Below are 21,268 nucleotides of genomic sequence, written 5' to 3'. Positions count from 1 at the left end.
AGCTGGAGAGTCATCTCGTCTCCCAGATCTAAATGAAGGCGGCAGCAGATCTGTCCCCTCGGTACTGTTTAAAATGTTAATTTTGCTTGCTACGCAGAAGAAATCTGGAGTAGGATCTGGAGAAGGATTCTTTGGTAGTATAACCCTTTTATCATATTCTCATGCTTTAACTAGGAGATAAGAATGGATATCCTGCTTAAACACAGCCAAATAAGCATTTCTTCCTACCTGTAATTGTGATGGATGGGGGAGACCTTCACACTCGCATAAATAGCTGAACAGAACTACAAGTCAGGTAGGGATATTCCGTTATACCTATAAATAGATGGATACTGTAGATGGAATGGGTTCAGTATGTAGATACAGAAGATGGGCAGAAGTATATAGTATATAGATACAGCAGCTCTAACAGCTAGAGGGGTTAGTAGTAAAAAAAATACAGTGAAAAGGTGGATGCAATAGATCTATAAAAGTAGATAGGACAGAGAGACCTGGCAAGGAAATTTTCTAATATACCTTCTGTATCAATTTGTCTCAGATTTCTAGATCTCTGCTTGTCTCTGCTGTCATTTTATAAAAAGCTTCTATGTTTACTCCCAGTGGACAGAAATCTGACCATGGTCACATCAGGTGTGTGGCTCCTTAGTATCATAGAGAGTAATCAGAGCTGTGTGAGGGTGATGCCACACATGGCGTTTTGAATCCGTTTTTGGCCCGTTTTTAAGCAACAAACATGCGTTTTGCTTAAAAACAGGCCAAAAACAGATTCAAAACGGGTTCAAAACGCCATGTGTGGCATCACCCTCATATAACGAGCTGTGCATCTGTGTGACGTGGTCAGATTTCTGTCCATTGGAAGTAAACATGGAGGGTTTCTATAGAATGACAGCAAGCAGAGATCTAGAAAACCGTGAGGAGTTGATACAATTTTCCAATATCATTTCTGTATGAGTTTTTATAATACCTCTATAAGCTACATTCAAATGAATGTAGCAGAACATGTGCTTGCCCTGCCTTAGCCTGGACGAGCACAGGTTGGCACACTGGCGAGGAGGGATGAGGGCTGCTCACTCCTCCATTCTCCAAAGGAAAAAGCTATGCATGGGTGTAGACACGGGGAAAGATGGAGCATTATCTTTTCTCTGTATACAGTACGGTATGATACTGCCGCCGGGATGTCTAAGGGTGATGGCACACGTGGCGTTTTGAACGTGTTTTTGGCCCGTTTTTAAGCAGTCCGTCAAAAACCGCATGCATTTTTGACCAGTTTGAATTAAGATAATTGGTCAAACCTGTCAAAAACGCATGCGTGTTTTGACAGACTGCTTAAAAACAGGTCAAAAAAGCGTTCAAAACGCCTCGTGTGCCATCACCCTTAGGCGTCTATGGGGACAGGGTACATTGCATTGTGAAACGCAATTCAACAGCTGTGGAAAGGAGATTTGCCTATTTATATTGCTATTAACATTTGCTTTTACAAAATGCAATGTCAATACAATGTTAACATAAACGTTGCATTTTGTAAGTGCAGATGTTAACAGAAATGTATCTATCTACCGGTATATTTATACCTTCTATTATCTGTTCACCTATTCGTCCTTCTATTATCTATCTAGAACATGCCCTATCTATCCATCCCTATGTTATCTATCTATAGAATGTTATATCTATCTATGTATCTTTCTGTCTGTCTGTCCTGTACTACATATACCCCCAGACACCCACACAGTCACAGGATGTGTGCACAGGATTTGCAAGCGAATGGGCCCGGTTTTACAAGGCTGTAATCTGGTATTGCCATGATGGAAAAAGAACTTGTGAACACATGTGTATGAATGGACTCATTCCACAGTTAATGGGAGATTTATGACTGATAAAATCGGTACAGAACAGCAAGTGGTGGAGATTGTGTGTTTTTATTTTAATACGAGAGCCAAGTCTTACATTAGGACGTTGTTGAAGCCAGTGCAGAAAATAAACGGCACCCGAGGGACAGGGGAGCATTCTGTTAGGTTGAAGGGCCTTTAATAATCGCATATCCTAATAGCAGTTTAGATGGAGTGAGTGTATATATATATGTGTGTGTATATGTGTGTAAAAGCTAATCTTCTCCCCCGATTCCATAATAATTTATGCACGTTAACACAAAGCAGTTGATGTGTCTGCACTCCGCCTTTAATCGGCGACTCTTTAAATTTAAAGATAAGTTTGCCGAGCGACTTTTTCTCGAATTCACTTAACGAAACCCCATAAACTATGCTCCACATTTAACAACCACAAGCAGCCGAGGCAGAGATTACATCTTTCTCTCCAATCGCCACCGCCGATAAAATATACATCTCCAATCTCGCTTTAGTGATTGATACATGGCTCGCCTCCTTTCCTCCGCACTCCAAATATTCATAACACAATAAAACAAATTTTAAATTACGGCTGGAAATCTTTTTGCGAGTAACTTTCATAGGTGTGTAGATCAGCCTCGCATATAAAGCAGAACTTCCTAAACGTGGATTAATGAAGATCTGTGCAGTGCGATTTGTGTTTAACTCTTTCCTACTCATAGCTTTCTCCTTTGTATTGGGGCGAATTATTCTGAAAACAACACATTTTATTGTATTTCTTTGGATTCTATTAAGGGTGAAATATTCGGGTCAGCCGCCGCTGCTTATATTCTGCGTTACGTCTGCTAAGAAATACTAACGCAAGGGAAGGATGTGTATTGTCTAGAGGAGTCGGAGCTCCAGGACTTCAGTTCTTCTACACTAGATGGCAGTTTTGTCTTATCTTTTTACTTTTGCATTTGAACTTGATGGAACAGGAAAGGCCATCAGTGTTTAGTCTGCACTCAAATGGTCTCTGTATGACCAGTGTAGACCCCATGGACTTCCTGGAACATGTGTTAGCAATTTAGCCGCAGACATTTCTTTCTTTGTTTTTACTGCCTGGCTCTTTTGAGAAAGTGTTGGTGCTGGGTTATGGGCTGTCTGGATCATGTCAGAGGCCATGGGGATCAAGTTCATGTGACAGGCTAGACTGAGGAAGGATGAAGTTAGAGGAGGTAAGAAAACTGACCCTGCCTTTCTGCAGCAACAAGTCACTTGGCTGTCTGTGGTGTAAAGCCAAAACGACTGGGCGTTTTTACTTTTAATACAGCTGAACAAACAAAACACTTTGCCCATTTTACTTTTTCATATTTCATCACTAATAGTCCGTGCATTCCTCAAAAATGTATTCTGATACTCCATCATTTTTTAACCTCCCCTCATGTTTTTTTTTTTTTTCTCTCTCTCCTAGCCCCATCCAGACGAGGAGACCTGGAAATCCTTGCTTATTGTATGCTCAACTGGTTATCCGGAAAATTACCTTGGGATCACAGCTTAAGGGATCCTTCTACTGTCCTGGCTTCCAAGACAAAGTAGGGGTTAAAAAACAAATGCACATAAAAAGTAGTGTTTAGTGTCAATATTTTCTGTATATTGTATCAATAAGCGTATATAATAGATGCAGAAACACATAATACAAGGAGTGAAAGATATTGCATGATATAGATAGATCATACACAGAGCCATAGATAGATAGATAGATAGATAGATAGATAGTACATGGTATAGTTAGTGCAAGGAGTCATTAGATTTTAGATGGTATAGATAGATAATGCAAGGAGGCATAGATGGATATTACATGGGATAGATAGATGGATAATAAAATCTATCGCTCCCTGTATCATGTATCTTTACCATGTGATATCTATTGCTCCTTGTGTTCTCTTTCTATACCATGTACAGTATTATCTATCCATCTGTCGTTGGCTCTTTGTATTATGTATCTTTACCATGTAATATCTAAGAGTGATAGATAGATGATCATAGATAATAATTTTGGTCATAGTATAGATGGATAATACAAGGAGCGATAGATATTACATGGTATAGATAGATAATACAAAGAGCCATAGATGGATATATATGACATGGTATACATCGATAATACAAGGAGTAATAGATAATACAAAGTCCCATATATGGATAGATAATACTGTATATGGTATAGATTGATCATACAAGGCGCGATAGATATTATATGGTACATATTATATTGAATAGATAGATAATACAAAGAGCCATAGATAGATAGATGGATAGATAATACTGTACATGGTATAGATCAGGAGCCCCCAAGTTTTTTTACACAGGGGCCAGTTCACTGTCCCTCAGACCATTGGAGGGCCGGACTATAAAAAAAAAAAAAATATATATATATATGAACATATCCCTATGCACACTGCACACATCTTACTTTAAAGTAAAAACAAAACAGGAACAAATATATTGTTTAAAATAAAGAAGTACATTTAAATTCACAATCTTAATAGTATTTTAATGGTAACTTTGGGCCTGCTTTTGGCTAATGAGATGGTCAATGTCCAGTTCCACATTTGTCACTGCTAGCTGTAACAAGTGATGTAAGTGTACCTCAGTCAGTCTAGATCTGCTTGGAGATTTCAGATGGTTCATTCAGTCTGTTCAGACATAAGTGTTGCCAAAGATGTTTGCCATTTTGATTGCATGGTTCCTGAGATTAGCATATGTCTCCGAGGGGAGAGATCCATAGAAATTAGGCAATAAGGCATTCCCCTCAGTAATCTATTAGATAAGGCACATCCTTAGTAATCTATTAGATAAGGCACACCCTTAGTAATCTATTAGATAAGGCACCCCCTTAGCAATCTATTAGATTAGGCACCCCCCTTAGTAATCTATTAGATTAGGCACCCCCCTTAGTAATCTATTAGATAAGGCATCCCCCTTAGTAATCTATTAGATAAGGCACCCCCCTTAGTAATCTGTTAGATAAGGCTCCCCCTTAGTAATCTATTAGATAAGGCACTCCCCTTAGTAATCTATTAGATAAGGCACTCCCCTTAGTAATCTATTAGATAAGGCACCCCCTTAGTAATCTATTAGATAAGGACCCCCCGTAGTAATCTATTAGATAAGGCTCCCCCTTAGTAATCTATTAGATAAGGCACTCCCCTTAGTAATCTATTAGATAAGGCACTCCCCTTAGTAATCTATTAGATAAGGCACTCCCCTTAGTAATCTATTAGATAAGGCACTCCCCTTAGTAATCTATTAGATAAGGCACTCCCCTTAGTAATCTATTAGATGAGGCACCCCCTTAGTAATCTATTAGATAAGTCGCCCCCCTCAGTAAGCCATTAGAAAAGCGCTTAGCTTGGGGACCTCTAGTATAGATAAATAATATTAGGAGCAATAGATAATATGTGGTATAGATAAATAATACAAAGAGCCATAGATACAGTATTACATAATGTAGATGGATAATACAATGAGTGATGGATAAATAATTACATAAACAGACGGTCCCCTACTTAAGAACACCCACTTACAGACGACCCCTAGTTACAAACGGACCTCTGGATTTTGGTAGTTTCCTGTACTTTAGCCCTAGGCTACAATAATCAGCTGTAACAGTTATCAGAGGTGTCTGTAATGAAGCTTTATTGTTAATCCTGGTTCTTATGACAACTCAGCATTTTTAAAATCCATTTGTCACAGAGACCAAAACAATTTTGACTTGGGTTACGATTATAAACTACATACAGTTACGACTTACATACAAATTCAACTTAAGAACAAACCTGCAGAACCTATCTTGTACGTAACTCAGGGACTGCCTGTATAGATAAGTGAAATTAATGGATATGTAGGTTTAACACATCAGGTGGGTGGAGAGGCACTTTTTTTTTAAGGTGATGTTTTTTTGCTCACTTCTAATGTAATAATAATAATTGATAATGTATCATTGTATTTAGCAACATCACATTACGCGGCACTGTACAGATCATGGGGGACATGTACAGACAAAAGAAAACATTGGAGAGTAATGACGTGGTCATATGAAGCAATAGGAATAAGAGCTCACTGTCTATGAATGGAGCGCTTGAATGGGTTTTGCAGGAAATAAATTCTATAGTTTTTACTATAGTTTACAAAACGAAGCCCATGATCAAAACATTTGTACTTTGATGAATGAAAAAATTAAGAAAAGTATTGTGGAAATATAATTAGTAGAAATTGGTGGTCACAAGAGCTTGCACTTCTTTGAATCAGTTTTCCACCATATGTTGATATTTCCTGGACTGTAGTAAAATTGTGATTATTTTTTTTTTTTATAGCCCTTGTGGGCTTTGCTCTCTTATACACCATCATTGGTATAACATTCCCTCACATTCTATTCATTCTGAATATATCATATTTCATGGAAATGATAACAAGGAAATATAAGTGAAATCAATTACAGATAGAAATGTGTCACTTCATACTTTTAAGTTAACCCTATATTGTCTGTCCTTTGCTAGCACATTGTAGCTCATTAAACTGATGAGCGCTGCTGGACGGGTCACAGGGCATTGTGTTACAGGGTCCATTAGCATGGAAACTGGACTGGTGGCTGAATTTTAACAAGAAAGCATGAAATTTGACTTCTAGGTAGAAGACAGAGACACTAAGAATATTTCTAAACCTGTAGGTCAGACACTTCTTGTCCTCGTTTAGATCCAATCCTGGATTTGGCCTCTGAAACTCTGAAACTGCATTAGTTCAAAACCTGATTGTATGACTATATGTTAATACTCTTTATAAAATTATTGATTTCACCTTTGAGACAATCCAAACTTATAAATGACAGAATTCGCAGATAACGGTCATTTTAACCTAAAACCTCTTAAATTACAGTTTATAGGCATTCATAATGGTGAATGAACCCACATGTGTACGCATGCTGCTAATAGACAGTAAATAATATAACAGATGATTGCGACTCCCATGTATGGTTGTTCATTATGCGTCCACAAAAAACACACTTGTCTGCACTTAAAGGGTTATTCCCATTTCAGCAAATTTATTTTTATGTTTTTATGATAAAAAAGTATACAATTTTCCAATATACTTTCTGTATCAATTCCTTATGATTTTCTAAAATCTCTGTTTTCAGTCATTCTAAGGAAATCCTTCTATGTTCACCACCGGCGCACAAAAATCTGACCATGGTCACACAGGTGCACGGCTCGTTATATCACAGAGAGTAATCAGGTGTGTGGGTTATAACGAGTCGTGCACCTGTGTGACCATGGTCAGATTTGTGTCCACTGGAAATAAACATAGAAGCTTCCTATATAATGACAGCAAGCAGAGATCTAGAAACCTGTGAGCAATTGGGACAGAAAGTATATTGGAAAATTGTAGAACGTTTAATAATACAAACAATAACATAAATTTGTTGTAATGGGACAACCCCTTTCAGTTTTTGTCAGTGTTGTATTTGCAGCTGTTTTTTTTTTATGTCTAAATGGCTTCTGTTGATCCGTGTTTTTGTTTCACATCCGGAAAAAAAAAATTACACTAAGGCCAGTTACCACGAGTGATTTCAGACTGAGAAACATGTTTCGTACATTGGCAGGATTCCCGATTTCCTGGACCCGACCCTGGTTCACTGGACTGAAATCAGCATGTCCGTTCAGCCCAGGGGTTCCAGGTCCAATACCAAACTCTCTGGTGGGCAACCGACCCCAATGGTTTGCAAAAATTAGATTGCAGATTACCTGGTACCACAACATGATATGAGAAGGAAAAAACATTCTTCACCAAAATGTCATTGGTGGGATGTCTGGTTTTTTTTTTTTTTTTGTGTTATCCACAAACCAAAAACGGAGCAGACCACAATTCTGTGGGGAAAAAAATGGCATGTTAATGGGTACATAGATATTAGAGGGTCTGTATGCTATCTATGGAAATCTTGGAAAACATACTGAAGAAAAAAAATCAGATGCGTGAACAAGTCCTAATGTGGATTAGTGACACATTGAAGTTAGGATCAACAGAAGTGTCCAGCCACTAAGGTGTTAATTCACAGTGAAATCTGCCCCTTGTCAAGTCCATTGAGGTCGGGCAGGAGGTGGTGGTTTTAACATTGATTGTATTCTCCAAGTTAATTTGAAGTTTTAATTTTTCAAGGACTTCATCCATAAAATGTCTCAAATTAATAGACGGAACCAAACTTGAAAGATTAACCTTTTTCTTCCCTATTGTTGTTTATATGGCTTTAAAAAATGGTAATCTCAACATTAAATGCACTGAGTTAGAAGAATCAGAACGACTCCTTCTGCTTTGCTCTTATTATGTATGAATTTAAGCCTCTTACCATGAATAATACATATATGAATATAAAAGTGAATATCATTGGAAAAGGATAAAGAACGCACAAAAACGGAACACGCTGAACAATTCCCTTTAAGCAGCGCTCCATTTTATATACCAGTTCAGTGCCAAGGCTGACAGTTTTAGAAACCCTCCATTTGCTTTGTAATCACAATATTAATCTCTTGTACAAGGAGGATACTAGAGCTGGGAAGATGGAAGAATATTGGCAAAGACTAATAGGAGACCTCTTGACCGGATTCCACTGCCAAATCTATTTATGAAGGAAATGTATATATATCCTCACAATTTTTTACATCCTCACTATTACTTCTGTTCGGATCACCCCATTCATCTGGTTTCTGTACAATACATTGTTGCATTTTCTTTATTAGACCTCTGAAAAAAAAAATTACCGTAGATATTTTACAGCTTATGCAAATGTCTGTAGGTCCATATGGGAACGTTTCCTGTTATGTTGTAATGGCTAAAAGCAGATAACCATCAGAACTTGCACATCATAAGGCTACACTCACATTGACGTATGCCCGCTCGGCTATGGCCAGGCGGGCACACATCAGCCACGAAGGAGAGGAGGAGGGATGACCCCTCCCATCTCTAGAGCATGAGCCATAACGTGGGAAAAGATAGGACATGTGCGGCACCTTATGGCTCCGTGTGGGCGGTTCAATAAGTACCCGTGTTAGAAATGAAGACACCATTTAAAAAAAAAAAAAAAAAAAAAAAAAAATATATATATATATATATTTCAACATAGTCCCCTTTTAGAAAGATACACTTCTCCCAACGTTCCTGCCATTTTTTTAACCCCTCCAAAAAATAGGATGCGTGGAACTCTACAAAATGCGCCTTTATTTCGGCGATGACTTCCTCATTTTAGCTAAAATTTATGTCCGCGAGCCATTTCTTCATGTTGGGGAACAAGAAAAAGTCGCAGGGAGCTAGATTGGAGCTATCGTGTTGAAACGGCACCTTCTTTTTCCCCAAATGCGGCCGTGTCTCCTTCAATTTTTTGTCGAAGGGGTCCAATAACTCACTGTAGTATTGTCCAGTGATCTTTCTTCCTTTTTCTAGAAAATCCATGAGGATGACGCCGTTTGCATCCCAAAAAATCGTCGCCATGACCTTTTTGGCCAATGGGACTGCCTTCATCTTCTTTGGAGCAGATTCACCGGGAGAATTCCATTGTTTTGATTGTTGCTTAGTTTCTGGTGTGTAATGATAAATCCAGGTTGCATCAACGGTGACAACTCAACACAAAAACTCCTTCGGATTTCGCTTAAATTGCTCCAAACACTGCTTCGAAGTTAACAGCCGTATCTGCTTGTTGTCCACCGTGAGTAATCTCGGCACCCATCGGCCCGACAATTTTTTCATCGCCAACTTATCATGTAAAATATTAATTGCCATCCGGGTCGACACACCTACGGCCTCTGTTTCTTCGCGCACTTTCGTTCGTCGGTCAGTGAGTATCATGTCATGGACTTTTGAATAATTTCCTCGGTAACCATGTCTGCCGGGTGTCCTGGTCGCTCTTTTTAAAATTTTTAAATTCGTCGAAATAATATCTAACTGTGGTCATAGATGGAGAAGTGTCTCCATAAACAGCATCCAACTTTGCTTTATCTTCTCACATTTTTCCCCATCCAAAACAAAAGGCGAATTACTGAACGATACTGCTCTTTTAGTTAGGGAAAATCACAACTAACCTATCAATCAGTCTGCAATTTGTTTTGCCGTTTGATAGATGGCAACTCACGATGATAACACCAACTTCCCTTAGGAACGCCCTCTGTCATCAAACACGGTCACTTATTGAACCGTCCTTGTATGAAAGGGTGTAAGGTTGTGGCCGTACATACGTCCCCCATACGGTCGTGTGAATGTAGCCTAAGATTGCTATTGGAATGTGTGGCTCCAACAACTTCACTAGAGGGAAAGTCTACGTAGGTCTCCCTTCTAGATGGATGTTCTGCACTAATAGTGATGAGCTGACCCAAGAAAATCCAGGTTTGGCCAATGATGTCACGTGCAATCATGTTTCCCAAAATGGTGGCACCACTGCTATATCAGTCCGCAACATTGATTTACATATCCATAAAATAATAATTACCTTTGCGTTGCTTTACTGTCTGTGGGGTACAGTACATCTCTGCTCCTGTTGGGCATTATTAATGGATTTTACGGACCTGACAGAATCCCTTTAAGGAACAGGGATCAGCTCTCCTCTCACATCTGTTTTAGAAATGGCGATTCTATACTTTTTAGCCTTGTACCGTGTTGTTCCTATGTTTTTCCTCCTAGAAATATATGAATAATTTGACAACTAGATATTACCAACCCTCTTGTGAAGGGGAAAATCTAACAATTTAGTAGGATTGATCAGACAATGTGCGAGAGTACAAGAAAACCTTTTCACTTTAACTAGTAAGATTTCTAGTAGGAATTACAGGAGAACTTCAAAGAACAACTTATGGCACTTAGGGAAATTTTTACAGCCTTGTATATCACATGAAATAATATTGTGTAATTTTAGGAGAGCTGATACATAACAAAATTCTAAATACTTGTGACCACCGCTTAAGGGAGCTTATAGGGGTAACTGCATACTATACACACACATGCATCATCATTTTTGTGTAAAAACATAATACATCATTCATAAAGTCTGTCGATCTCTTTTGTTCTGACAAAAGAACACAATTACAAAACTTTACTAGGGTAAGATACTAATAGGGTCATCCAAATAGAACTTACCCTGCTAAAGCTTGTGTAAAGCAGGACTGTCTGTAGGCCCCCAATATTATAACCACAGCAGTGGTTGGGGGGGGGGGGCGTGCCAAGTACATACCTAGACGCACTGCTGTGGGAGTTGTTATAACCGAGGGGGGTGCACACAATAATGACTGCACAGCCCCCTCTATCTGCCGAAAGCCAACATGACATGGGACATCAAAGGAAGTATTGAGTCCTGCTGCTTGCAGGTCACTTTTCCTGTTGGTCCAGTTGGTGTTACACAGACTTTCCCAGGGTAAACACAATATGGATGAGCCTATTAGGGCCTTATACTGACACTAGTAAAGTTTTGTAATAGCTGCCAACCCTTTTTAATGAATATTGGAAAAGCAGGGGATATTTAGTGGTGAAACGGCACCTACAAAGATATGTTATTGAGTCAATATATGCGCATATTTAATCTATAAAGAGTAAAATTACTTTTAAAAATAAGCTTTCATCATTCCACTGTGTAGTAGATAATTCCGGCCTTAGATTTTTTGATATATTAATGTGTTAATTTCCACTTTAAAATAGACAAATAACATAACTACATCAAAATAATGTGGTATAATATCAATGTATGTCATTGTCATTTTGTAGGCTATGGGATGATCTCCCGAATTCAGTCATCAAATCGTCTGGAGAAAAAGACGGGTGCCGTAAGTACAGAGCAAACGTTAATTTGTTGTCTGGAGATGCGATGCAAATTGTTAGACCACTGCCTGATTCTTTGCATTTATCCAACTTTCTACTGAAAGGAAACGTTGGAGCTTTAAGGGGGATCTGTAATGACGTGTAACAACGGCCTATTAATCCTGCAGCAATATACGGCAGTGGTCAGAGGTGATACATGAACCGGGACAGCATTGTTCAGTGTGAAATAAAACACTAAGGATTTTTCTGAAATGAAAAGAATCATATTGTGTAGAACTGTTAAAACTATCCATATCCCATTGTTAATCTCTCCAAACAATAAACATGCAGTATTAAATTAATTTGTGTTTTCCTATCACGGAGAGTGCCAAAAACTCATATGCAAATAGAAATTTGTACTGCCATATGGTAATGTAATAAACATTACAGTGCCCTCTGGGGCCAAAGTCATTTTACATCTTTCTAGCCAAAGGGGTTAATCGTTTGTCACAAAGGAATACCTTAAAAATCTCTCTATAACCAAGAGTAATACAAGCCTAACATGCTCACCATTAAGGACATGTAGCAGAGATTCACTTACACAGTACTGTATTTGTGGAGAAATAACACAGGCAAGAGCTGATTGTGGTTGTGTTGTGTTCTTTTATATAATATTAGCTGTAGCCTCCCAGCATTGACGAAATAGTAAATAACTGCTCTTGGCTGTAACAATTTAGAATGGGTTAACGTAAAATATTTTATATCTATGTATCTCTATATCTATCTGTCTCTCTGTGTCTGTCTCTCCCTTTCTATCTACCTATCTCTATCTATCTGTCTCTTAGTCTCTCCCTCTCTGTCTGTCTCATTGTTTCCTTCTTTTGTCTCTCCCTCCCTATGTCGGTCGGTCTTTGTCTGTCTCTCCCTCTGTCTGTCTTTCCCTCCCTCTGTTGGTCGCTCTGTCTCTGTCGGTCGGTCTCTCCCTCCCTCCCTCTGTGTCTGTCGGTCGGTCTCTTGCTCCTTCCCCCTGTCGGTCGATCTCTCCCTCTGTCTCTGTCGGTCGATCTCTCCCTCTGTCTCTGTCGGTCGATCTCTCCCTCTGTCTCTGTCGGTCGGTCCCTCCCTCTGTCTCTGTCGGTCTCTCCCTCCCTTTGTCTCTGTCTGTCGGTCTCTCCCTCCCATTGTCTCTGTCTATGTCGGTCGATCTCTCCCTCCCTCCCTCTGTCTCTGTCGGTCGGTCCCTCCCTCTGTCTCTGACGGTCCCTCCCTCTGTCTCTGTCGGTCGCTCCCTCCCTCTGTCTCTGTCGGTCGGTCTCTCTCTCCCTCCCTCTCTCTGTCTCTGTCTGTCGGTCCCTCCCTCCCTCTCTCTGTCTCTGTCTGTCGATCTCTCTCTCTCTCTCTCTCACCCTCTCTCTGTCTCTTTCTGTCGATCTCTCTCTCTCTCACCCTCTCTCTGTCTCTGTCTGTCGATCTATCTCTCCCTCCCTTTGTCTCTAGTCATATTACCCCACACATGAGCTGTCTTATACTTATTGCCTATGCTAAGCAATCAAAGTTCAGCACTCATATTAATGACCTGTGGCAAAACAGAAGCTGAACTGTGATTTGCTTGCTATTTATAAGTGTATTATGGAAAGTCCCTGAATTATAGGGAGCGGCTGTGCAAAATTTGGTGATTAATAAACCGAAATGTACCTCTCAAATCAAGAGTAAGGAGGACCCCCAGTGACTTTTTCCAATAATAAGAAAAATTAGATGAAAATTTACCTTTCTGTCTGCAGAGCAGTGTCCCATGGGAGTGGCCAGTGTGAAGTGTTTTCCCCTCACCTTCAGGAAACTGCTCAGTCATGCGACTATTTTAAATAGGAGGGATATGTTTTTAAAATGTTTTAAATGGATGTTGGACCGAGCAGTTTCCCAGGGTTGTGGGGGACCGCTTCTGACTGGCCACTTCCATGGGACATGGTATACATGTCCTCTGCATGGTGGAGCCAGAAAAAGGGCTCCTGATGACAGGTTCCTTTTTTAAGTAAAATTTTATCAAATGTTTTAGATGTAGTTGAGTATTTTTGTGTTTCAACGGCTGTCGTAGAACTATTGCAAAGAGCTGTCCTAATGATAAATCTCCCCAGATTGTCTAGAGATGAGTTGGGGGGAATTTATCAGTGCTTATATGCCTCTGGTGTAGAAGCACTGAAATAGTCACAATTTCTTGCACAGCGATAAAATTCCACAGGTTTTAACGCAAAACTATGCTTACGTCTCTTGATGTATCCGCCACTTACAATGGTGCACAATAAATTCCCCCAATTGTGTTCAACCACATATTGATATCTTAAGCTTACATTGAGCAAAATGAATCTTTCCCTTTTTTTTTTTTTTTTTAGTTCTTTTAGTCACTTCACTATCTGATCCAAGATTTTTCAGTTCTGGTCGAGTCTTCTTGTAAGGTCAAACAGCTAAAGCCAGGGTCACATTCCATTGTAAGAACACAAGTTGTCATATATCCATTCTCTCTGATTTTGGACATAACTTTACTTAACCCTTACTTGATCCAAACAGGAAACATTGTATGGTAGTATGTTACTAGTTTTAGAACTACTCCCAAATCAAGCATACAGCTTCTGTCTTACCCCCTGACCCACTTTCTCAGAAGGGTAAAGTTCTCCTTATGAAGAGTTTGCCAATTAAGGTCGCCTTATAGACGTGTGGAGTCTTATAGCCATTAATGCTTCACTAGGGGATTCTCAGAAATATGTAAATTGATTTTCCTTAATTGGACATGGAAAACCATGCCTCTTGTAAGGCAGCCCCCTACGCTGTACTGAAGAGATGCAACCACATTGAAACAGTACTTTCTATAGTTGGGTATCTGTTCCCTATGGAATAGATACAGTATACTGACCATGCCCCCCTGTTGCCGCAGATACATTAGGAAGTATCCGTTGGGGCGGCTGTGGCACCGGGCAAAACTACACCCGTTTTTTTGGAAAGTACACAGGAACGGGGCAGGAACGCTCATGCCAGTCCACCTCTGGCTGGTATACCTCTCCACGCCAACATGGCACAACCACAAAAATAGTTGCAATTTCCTGGCATATTGAGGCATTGATAAATGGTCCCCTATAACTTCAGAATTCATAAAAGTTGTAGAGTAGCAGATATGATATGGATACCTGTGGATTGATCAATAACTCCATTGTGCTTTTGTCCAGATTCTATAAGGTTCCTGTTTTTTTTTTTTTTTTTTTAAACAATTATATACTCAAAGATTAAAGTTCCAGATCAATGTAGGAGCCCTTTATTTTCTTCCGAAATAGTATAATCCCCATTGATCAACATTTGTTTGGTTATTTTTGTATGGTGTACACCATGCCACTAGAACAGTGTTTTACAAAATTACCCAAGTCAATATAAAACCTTTATTTTGAAACAAACGTAAAGATCATAATTAGAGACCAGCAATGACTGTTGTAACCTACAGAAAATGTAATTATTGTTCTCTTTGCTACAGTCACCAGTCAGTAGGAAGTGCACCGGCCTTTGCTGTGAATACAGCACGTCAGTGGCCACAGGACATCACTAGTCTCTCACCGGCTTTGGTGGGATTTTGATCCACTCTTCTTCCAGTCTCTCCTACAGTTCTGTGTCTGTTGTGGGTTTCTAGGCCATAACTTTGTCACAAAAGCGCTGACCATTTCATTGTTTTAATGTTTTCTGTTTCAATGAACTTCTTTACCCGTTTTACTGTATGACAGAGGCATTAGCCTGCATGAAAATTGCTGGCTGATTAAGTAAAGAGCGGTTAAACTCCTCCTGCAAAAAACATTTCCTAAACCATGACACTTCCTCCACTACCTTTCTTTGTGGACCACCTCACCTCTGTCGATACAACATGCTCTTCAGCAAATGTGAATTGGAAAAATAACCGGCACTTCAATGGCTTGGCTGCACTGCCATTAACTGGTATCCCCAAAAATGGTGGTGTGCATTCAGCTGCAGTAGTTGAAATGCCACTGGCCACTTTGCTAGTAGCATTTACACAGTCAACACCCATTGGTGGCATCACTTGACCACAACACGATATAAGACATATTTTCAGTTGTTTCACACCTTTTTGTTAAGTACATAATTCCAGATGATGCCTTCAGTGTGAATCATGGCCATAAAAATGAATAAAAATCTTTGAATGAGAAGGTGTGTCCAAACTTTTGGTCTGCACTAATATATATAAATAATATAAATATATATAAATAATATGAATATATATATGAATGACATATTTTTCTCTTGGTTTCTTTTTCACTGCGACCCCAAACCTTACAATCCAAATAATATTACAATATATACAAAAAGTTGCTTTTCTATTTTTCTTTAAGTATTCTTTTCTCTTCTTAGGAAGGGGTAAAGGGCCATGACCGAGTTTATGAAGTACAACTGTTTCTTTTCATGTCCTATATTTCTGTACACCTACTAAATCTCAGATCTGTTTTATGCATCTGCAGAAGGACTGGCCAAGTTCATGGCTGAAGTTTCCTTATTGTCGTACGATGAAAAGCCAAATTATGCAGACCTGAGGAGAATCCTGTGCAAGGCTCTGTATAGGATGGGAACAAGCCTTAGCTCTCCACTGCTGAATTCTCTCGCACAATCCTTCCAGAAACAATCTGTAGGAGGAGGAAAGAAGGTACAGAAATATTCTCCTCTTTTCTGTATCACTGCTTAATATAAAGATCTTACAGATCTGCATCCGCAGGAGCTCTGCTGGTCCATTTTACACTGTATGCATTATTTACTTGTGAAATACAGTTGACTATATATTATGTTTATTATTATATTTATTACCTTATTAGTAGATTATTATACTTATGGAATTTTAAACTCCTAATATATAAGTTAGGGCTGGGGGCAGCAGCTTTTTACATTTTGTTCCCTTTTTGTTATTGTCGTCCGTTGCATGATTCATAGAATTTTTTTTAACCCCAACGCATACCAGGACATTATAGTCATCCCTGCAGGAAGATACTTACTGCACAGGGAGGTTCTATAACGTCCCGCTTCTGGCACTGACTCACGAACGGAGCCGGCACCAGAAGCAGCGGCTGTCATCTGTATATGAAAGCTGACACCGCGCTCTAATACCCGCGATCGGAGCCGGCTTGTAACGGTGTTCGCCCTATGGATCGGATATAATGACCGCGGTGTGTAAAGGTGTTCCCCCCATGGATCGGATTCCCCGCGGTGCTTACCGGGGGATCCGATCCACTCATGGACAGGCCCCGAGGTCTGCCAAGTGCCCCGGGGCTGCCCAATGTTCTTTGCAGTCAGACCCCTTCCAGGTCTGGCTATAAACTGTTTGAACATGCGTTTGCATGCTCAGACAGTTTACACTGCTGATAGGTATTGTAGAGAAGTGTATTGGACTTGAACCAGCGATCAAGTATATATGAGTAAAAAAGTTAAAAACACAAAAGTTTAAAAATTAGAATTAAAAAAAATACATAAAAATATAAGCCCCTAAAATGTCACTTTCCCATAAAAACGCTTAATAAAGTGTAAAAAACCCACACTGGGGCCACCGGAGGGTTAGTATATAAGTTTTTTTTTTTTTTTAATGCAGGGGGCAAGCTGTATACTACTGGGGGACAGGCTGTATACTACTGGGGGCAGTGCTGTATACTACTGGGGGCAGTGCTGTATACTACTAGGGGCAGTGCTGTATACTACTGGGGGCAGTGCTGTATACTACTGGGGGCAGTGCTGTATACTACTGGGGGCAGTGCTGTATACTACTGGGGGCAGTGCTGTATACTACTGGGGGCAGGCTGTATACTACTGGGGGCAAACTGTATACTACTGGGGGCAGGCTGGCTGTATACTACTGGGGGAAGGCTGGGCTGGCTGTATACTATAGGGGGCTGGTTGGCTATATACAGGGGGGGGGGGTCTGTGACCAATGCATTTCCCACCCTCGGCTTATACTCGAGACAATATGTTTTCCCAGTTTTTGGTGGTAAAATTAGGGGTCTCGGCTTATACTTGGGTCGGCTTATACTCGAGTATATACAGTAAAAGAGGTATTTTCGTAATTGTGGCGACCCATAGAATAAAAATAATATACTAATAAATATACTTATAATATACTAATAAACGGCCAAAAAAAACCACAAAATAAATTCCTAAAAATTGATGATTTTCATTTCCTCTACCAAAAAAGAGTTAATAAAGTCTCACCAATTAGCTACAGATGCCCCAAAATTATGTACCAGAAAAGTGCATCTCATGTGGCAAAAAGTAAGCCCATATAGGTCCCCATTAATAAAAGAAAAAAAAATAATTATAGCCTGTACAATTTGACATAGCAAATCTGCTCTGCTTCTTCCATTCTATGCCCGTCCGTGTGCCCATACAGCAGGTTACCATCACATATAGGGTATCGATGTACTCAGGAGAAATTGGGTCAAACTTTGTGGAGCCTTTTTTTTCATTTAATCCATTGCAAATGTTAAATTTTCCACCTAAAATGAGTGTCAAAAAATATTACAATTTGTATACCTCGCCTCCATTTTGTTTTAACCCCTCTAAAACAACTAAAGGGTTAACAAACTTCTTTGAAGTGCTTTACATACGTTAAAAACGGCACCCAAATTCTGAGCCTCATAACATTCTAGTAAAATATGTGGAATCTTATAAAACCATGCCAACACAAAGCAGACATTTGGGAAATGTGAGTTATGAATTTATTGCTATGACTATCTGCATCAAAAGTAGAGAATTTAGAACTTTGAAAATAAAGAATTTTGCCAAATTTAGCTTCTTTTCATAACTAAACACAAAAGATATCATCCAGTTTTTTTTAACTAATTAATCACAAGAAAACAATCTCAAAATCCCCTGGATATCTCATAGCGTTCCAAAGCTATAACCACTGATAGTGACACAAGGCAGATTTGAAAAATGGGACCGCGTCCTAAAAGCCAAAATAGGCCCAGTCCCGAAGGGGTTAATACTGTTTTGATTACTTTTACATGTAATTTAATACCAAGCTGCAATGGATCTGAAGGTTCCTTCTGCTCAATTTCCAGAAACATTTAGGTCCCTCTTTGCCACAAGTCACTGCAGGGGCAATCTCTACAGTGTCTAGTGGGGTGTATGGGGTCATTTTCTCTGCAAATCACTTCCAACCATTTCCTGTGCAGAAAACTAACTGACCTGTCCAGTGAACACGGGTACCACACATATTTTTGGCAACATACAAAAAGGTCAGATGTCCACAAACAAGTGTGAATTTCGAACAACTGCAAAAAGTGTCCTATTTTGATTGGCTTTTTGATCGTCTCAGCGTCCTGTCCATTTCCACACACCCATTGACATCAGTGGGTGAATTTCATGCACAGCTCGGATCAAAGTGCTGCATTTTCTCTAATAGAATCAGATCAATGAGCATTGAACAATTGACTATCAACGTGTCAGAGTTCTGTAGATTCAGATATAACTCGTTCCGTTTCACTTGATTCACTTGAATATAAGCAGAGCTGAAGTTTCTCTGCGTCTCCTCTATATGATGGAGCTACATTACAGTCCCGATTACGATCTTCTCCCTCGGAGAATCTTACTGTGATAATTCTTTCATGCAAGTACTGAGCAGAGAGAAACATTATCACTGTATTTTTTTAAGGGTGCAAAAGAAGCATTGATTTCCTTTTTCCATCCTGGAAAACTAACTTGCATATTCCTCTCCCTGAGTGTATGCAGCTTAGGAGATTCAGGATTCAGATCAACGGACATGAACTTTATCAAAGCTGCATGAAGATGATAGGGGAACAGGGAGAAGTCTGTCTTTGAAAGGGGAGAAAAATAATATTTGGTGGGGTTAGAGGTTCAACATCCCCCGTCGGGGACTAGCTTTTTCTTGAGGGCCTGGAGGCAGCCGGGGCCCAGAATACCTGGCTGGCTAGTGCGGCCTTGGGCACTCTGTGGTCACGGTGCTTGGTATGGGGATTGGAGGGCTGACCTACAGCCTGGAAGGTCTCCAGCAAGTGGTGTATGCAAGAAATATGGAGGGAGAGGCTGATGCAGTGGTTTCTCCCTGAGGCAATCCCTGAGTCCCTGGGTTATGGATGGGGAAGCCCGTGATGGTAAGCAGCTGTATACAGGGATCAGATGGATTGTGCAAATCAACTTTCAGTTCTTTATTGAACAACAGGCAACGGCCAGAAATGGTTAACAGCAGGTTCTTGGTTGCTGGAGTGGTCTTGGAGAGTTGGTCCGCATGAAAGGTGCACGCAGCCTTATAGTAGATGTAGGTTGAGCTTGTCCAGGGGGAGCTGTGTCCAAGTAGTGGAAGCTGCAGTTCTGGGCTCAAGTCTCCAGATTTGCCCTGTGTGTGTGGCGGTAGGGCCGAGGCACTATATGCTCCTGGGATTGATGGCTGTGGCAGCACTGAAGGTATGCTCCTCTTGTCTCTGCTGAGACAGGAAGACTAAGACCATGTGCTTTCACCTAGCAGGGGTTTTTATACTCCCCCTGGTCAGGTGGAAGCACCTCTCCAATCACATTCCAACTGACCTAACAGATCATTGGCTAATTAAATACACCAGTTAACTGTTGCCTTTCTGGGCAGTATCTACAGCTGCAATTACATAATATCCAGGTTCCAGAACCTTCCCAGAGGGTTTGCGACTCCCCCTAACAGCTCCTGACCTGGAGAGGACGCCATTCGCAACTACCAGCCTGCCTATGCATTGGCAGGGGTGTTGCAGAGGCATACTATTTTTTAAAGAATTGTTATGATTAAAACCAACCTTATTAACATGGCCTACAGAGGCTAACCTCAGCATGCCGGTATATTACATATAGGTCTACCGGCCAGTTGCAGACTATCCGTTTAAGCTTCAGTGTGCTCACTGATAATAATTACTCATCCACACACAGTACTTGTAAATACACTGAAGGCAAAATCAGGAAACGGTATATCTAAGCGATAAGTGGATGCAAACATTTGCTATCTCATGTAAATTACTATGTGATTACATTCAGCATTCGGCATAGTCTTGCTTTTTTTTTGTCATCCCGGTTTCGCATAATTAAAAGCATCAGCCGGTGACCTTTTTTCAGACACATCTTGTGCAGAGAGGAGACGATTTCCATCCAGTGCACTTGCAATGTGGAAGGGTCAAGATACTTTAAATTTTTAATATATCTTATGAAATTTGGCCACGGGGACGTGCACAGCAGCCAAGAATGCAGGGTGCAAACTAACAAGAATGATGGCCTGATAGATAAACGGTGATTCAAGCATCAGTACACAGATGGTTCTGATTTGCTGTGTTTTAAGCTGCTTCGACTGAAGACATAAAATATCCTTCTAGTCATAAATTAGCTCTTTGGAAGGAAACCTTGGCACTGGAGCTTTACAACCTTCAATTAGTAGGGGAAGAAGAATTTCAATGACTGTGGTATTGACATCTGTAGGCTTGCATAGTAATCATTCCTAATAGAAATGAATATCTGTTTGAGGAGGTTTTGCATGGCTAATTAGCTGCCATTGAGAAGATGTAATTTTTACATGATCCCCCGATTGTCACCTTTCTCTTGTGTTACAATTACATCTTATT

At 40.0% G+C, this 21,268-nt stretch overlaps 1 protein-coding gene across 5 annotated transcripts in view; it reads left to right on the top strand.

Moving 5' to 3' along the window:
* Nucleotides 1-21,268, top strand: part of VRK2 (VRK serine/threonine kinase 2) — a 63,659-nt gene that overhangs the window by 34,316 nt on the left and 8,075 nt on the right. For all 5 annotated transcript variants that reach the window (XM_072140591.1, XM_072140592.1, XM_072140590.1 and 2 more), the window contains exons 9-11: nt 3,295-3,415; nt 11,619-11,677; nt 16,157-16,338. In XM_072140591.1, coding sequence (XP_071996692.1) covers nt 3,295-3,415; nt 11,619-11,677; nt 16,157-16,338 — 362 coding nt within the window. The remainder of the gene's footprint in view (nt 1-3,294; nt 3,416-11,618; nt 11,678-16,156; nt 16,339-21,268) is intronic.

This window comes from Engystomops pustulosus, chromosome 3 (genome assembly GCF_040894005.1).
Source record: "Engystomops pustulosus chromosome 3, aEngPut4.maternal, whole genome shotgun sequence".
NCBI classification, from domain to species: domain Eukaryota; kingdom Metazoa; phylum Chordata; class Amphibia; order Anura; family Leptodactylidae; genus Engystomops; species Engystomops pustulosus.
The sequence above is the reverse complement of the archived record's forward strand: the minus strand, read 5'-3'. Positions and strand labels throughout refer to the sequence as shown.